The 3,977-nt window shown below is 39.8% G+C and overlaps 1 protein-coding gene across 2 annotated transcripts in view; it reads right to left on the bottom strand.

Moving 5' to 3' along the window:
* CRYZL1 (crystallin, zeta (quinone reductase)-like 1) overlaps nucleotides 1-3,977 on the bottom strand; it is a 63,231-nt gene that overhangs the window by 17,018 nt on the left and 42,236 nt on the right. For both annotated transcript variants that reach the window (XM_011950043.1, XM_011950044.1), the window contains 2 exons: nucleotides 2,020-2,153; nucleotides 846-957 (listed from right to left, as the gene is read on the bottom strand). In XM_011950043.1, coding sequence (XP_011805433.1) covers nucleotides 846-957; nucleotides 2,020-2,153 — 246 coding nt within the window. The remainder of the gene's footprint in view (nucleotides 1-845; nucleotides 958-2,019; nucleotides 2,154-3,977) is intronic.

The raw sequence follows: 3,977 nt of genomic DNA, 5'->3' as shown, positions 1-3,977 counted from the left end.
TAGCCAGGATGGTCTCGATCTCCTGACCTCGTGATCCGCCCGTCTCGGCCTCCCACAGTGCTGGGATTACAGGCTTGAGCCACCGCGCCCGGCCTGCATCAGGTGTTTCTAAACTGCATCAAAGTTCACCTAATTCAAAGTTGAGCAAATTGTTGAAAACAATGGGGCAAAGAGGAAAAAACACTGAAAAATGTAAGTTTACAAAAAACACAAGTAATTAAAATTAAAACTATCACTTAAGTAAACTGGGGCTGGATATGGCGGCTCATGCCTGTAATTCCAGCACTTTGGGATGCCAAGTTGGGTACATTGCTTGAGCTCAGAAGTTTGATACCAGCCTAGGCAACATGGCTAAACCCATCTCTACAAAAAATACAAAAAATTAGCCGGGCGTGATGGCATATGCCTGTAGTCCCAGCTACTCAGGTGGCTGAGGTGGGAGGATCACCTGACCCTGGGGAGGGCCATACTGCAGTGAGCCATGATTGTGCCACTGTACTCCAGCTGGGTGACAGAGTGAGACCCTGTCTCAAAAAACAAAAAAAAGTAAATTGGGAGATAGCACATACACTGCATTTTGAAACTGACTTTCGGTTGGGATTTTATAAATTCTTTTTTTTTTTTTAAGATTATATATAGATGGGGTCTTCTATGTTGCTCAGGCTGGTCTCAAACTTCTGGGCTCAAGTGATCCTCCCACCCTGGCCTCCCAAGGTGCTGGGGTTACAGTCGTGGGCCACTGCACCTGGCCAAGGATTTTGTACTTGGTTTTACAAGTACATTTTTAAAGGTGATTTTCCTCCAAAATTTCTTGTTTTAAAGTCTGTGCTCGTAATATTACCCACCTATGGGAGGTCTGAATCTTTCAAGGCACTGCTTATCTTCAAGGCTGCATGCTGTTGAAATCACTTTGGCTCCTCTATGATGTGCTAACTGAATAGCTATTGTACCAAATGCCTGTGTAGAAAAAAAATATACAGTGGGTGTATGGTTATAGGGCAGAGGCTATATCGAATTGATTTCTTTATATTATTTAATGAAGTGTAATTCTTTAGTGTTACCTTAGTATATTTTAAAATGTTATCTAATAGGAAAAGAGCAAAGTTATGGGCAATTTTAATAGGGGAAATATTTTATTGACTTTCTTCTTTACAAGGGGTGGTGGAAAGGCTGCATGCCACAAGCTGCCACTCAGTCTGACCACAGCACATAATTTCAAGGATGGAGGGTCACATTCAGACACATGGCCTTGCAAAGAGAAAACTGGGCCTTGACAGTGTGATGGTCTAAGCTAATTATATACTATATATGGGAGTCCAGCTACCTCTCTTTGAAGATCAAAACACTTCAAAAGCTCCATCCTGTTCAGACCCATGGGGTAAGTTCGGGGAAACACTACTATCCTGATGTTGGACATCAGGCTGAAGCCAATGCTGAAGACAGCTCTGCCTTTTCTTCAAAGAAAAGCAGGAAGAAAGCATTTCATCACAAGCCAGTTAGAAAACAGAACTATAAGTTAATTTCAAGTTTTTCTTGACATTTTTAGATGACAGTATTTTATGTATTGTTTCAGTGTCTTGTACTATGTTTTGGTATATGTAATATGTTTAAATTAGGACATGCTGATCTTTTGTGTGATCCATCTATATATAAAATGCCAATACTTGACCAACATAAGTGTGAGGGTGGGAAATAGGCTACAAAGCTGGTAGGGAGTTCTGGACTATGACTTCAAAGGCTCATGCGGTATCTTAGGTTCTGTCTAACAGGAATGAATAAAAATGGCTTGTCTGCTTTTTAATGTACCAGCAGATTCAAAGTCATAAACTAATCACACTAAATCTAACTTTGATCTTCTATTGATAAAAGCTGCTTATTATAACAAAATAGGACACTGGAAAAAAAGTCAATCAATAACCTATGGGCAAAGAATTATATTAGCAAACGGATGGCTCATTGCTAAATTTCCTAAGTTTACTACATGCTGCTTTGTTTCTTAACAAAACCATTAGCACCTACACTTGCTCCATCCATTATCAGCACTGATTTTCCAGGAGAGAGATGAGAAAGACAATGCAGAGCTGTATAGGCACGCACTCCATCCCGAATGCTTCCTGCTGCTTCCGTCCATGTGACCTTTTCTGGTTTATGAACTATCATAAAGAACAGGAAGAAACAATCTGTCAGCAAGTCCCATGAGTCCTACCTCCTGGATCTATTTCTCTCCATCTCTACTACTACCATGGCCCTGGTCCAAGCCCCTACTCCCATTCTCTCTCACCTACATTACTTTCCATTATTGCCCATGAATAATTCTCCACATAGGAGTCAGTGTGTGTGTATTTTTAAAACTTTTTATATTGTGAAATAAAACATGCAGAAAAAGTATGTAAAATATAAAATACAGTTGGATGAATAAATATAAAGGAAATATGCAAAGTTAACTACCATCCTGGTGGCGAAAGACCACAGCCATCACCCCAGCAGCCTCTTCTCTCCTCACCAGAGGTCACCACCATTCTCATACAATTTCTTATTTGTATCACTCAAGTATGCATTTCTAAACAATACAATTTCGTGGCCGGGCGCGGTGGCTCACGCCTGTAATCCCAGCACTTTGGCGGCGGATCACGAGGTCAGGAGATCGAGACTATCCTGGCTGACACGGTGAAACCCTGTCTCTACTAAAAATACAAAAAATTATCCGGGCGTGGTGGCAGGCACCTGTGGTCCCAGGTACTTGGGAGGCTGAGGCAGCAGAATGGCATGAACCCGGGAGGTGGAAGTTGCAGTGAGCTAAGATCATGCCACTGCACTCCAGACTGGGCAATGTTAGACTCCTTCTCAAAAACAAAAAACAAAAAAAAAATTTCGTATTGCCAAGGCTTTAAACTTTATGTGAATGGAATCATACCATATGCATTCTTTTCTACTTCGCTTTTTATGCTCTACATTACGTTTTTAAAGCATCCTTTCTGTGGATGAGGCTGTTAGATCACTTTCACTCTTGTTGTTTTATAGCACTCCAATATATTAAAAACACCTTCATTTGCTTATCCATTGTTTAGCTGATGAACATTTGTGTTGTCTCCAGTTTTTGTCAGTTACAAACAATGCTGCTAAGTGTGTTCGTATATGAAAGATATTGTTACACTGTGCATGGTTTTTCCTAGGATATTTAAATCGGAGTGGAAATCCCAGGTCCCAGGGTATATTACCTGTTCCTTAACTACACCTTTCCAAAGTGATTGCGTCAATTTACTTTCCCACAGTACTGTCCTGTTGCTGTGAATGTCCTTGTCAACTTGTGGAATGATCACATTTATACATTTTTACCAATTACATAGGTAGGTAATAGTTTCTTACTATGATTTTAATTTGCTTTCCCTGACTACTAAAAGAGGTTGAGCATCTTTCCATGTTTATTGGCCATCTGGAATTCCTTCTGTGAATTCCTTTTTCAAGTGTTTACCAATGTTTCTATTGTTTTGTCTTTTTCTTATTTAGAGCTTTATAGGAATTCTTTATATATTCTAGATAAGTCGTTTATGTGCTGTAAATATTATTTTCAACTTTATGTCTTCTGTTTTCAATCTCTTTAACAGTATCTTTAAAAAATAGAAGCATCAGAATGGCATTTTAAAAAGATAAATGACATCTTAACAATTCTCTGCTTAAAATTTATCAATGGCTTTCCACTGCACTTGGAACCAAATGCAACTCCTAATATAGTTTAAAAAGCTCCACATGATCTGACCGTTAAACTATTCCTTAACATGTTTCGCTATTTTTGTTTTGTGTTTATGCTGTACACTGATGTGATTTTTCCACAGTACAAGGAATTCTTTTTTTTTTTTTTGATACGGAGTCTCATTCTGTCGCCAGGCTGGAGTGCAGTGGTGCCATCTGGGCTCACTGCAACCTCCCCCTCCTGGGTTCAAGCAATTCTCCTGCCTCAGCCTCCCAAGTAGCTGGGA

Source organism: Colobus angolensis, unplaced genomic scaffold (genome assembly GCF_000951035.1).
Source record: "Colobus angolensis palliatus isolate OR3802 unplaced genomic scaffold, Cang.pa_1.0 Scaffold300, whole genome shotgun sequence".
NCBI lineage: Eukaryota > Metazoa > Chordata > Mammalia > Primates > Cercopithecidae > Colobus > Colobus angolensis.
This window is presented reverse-complemented; position numbering and strand designations above follow the sequence as displayed.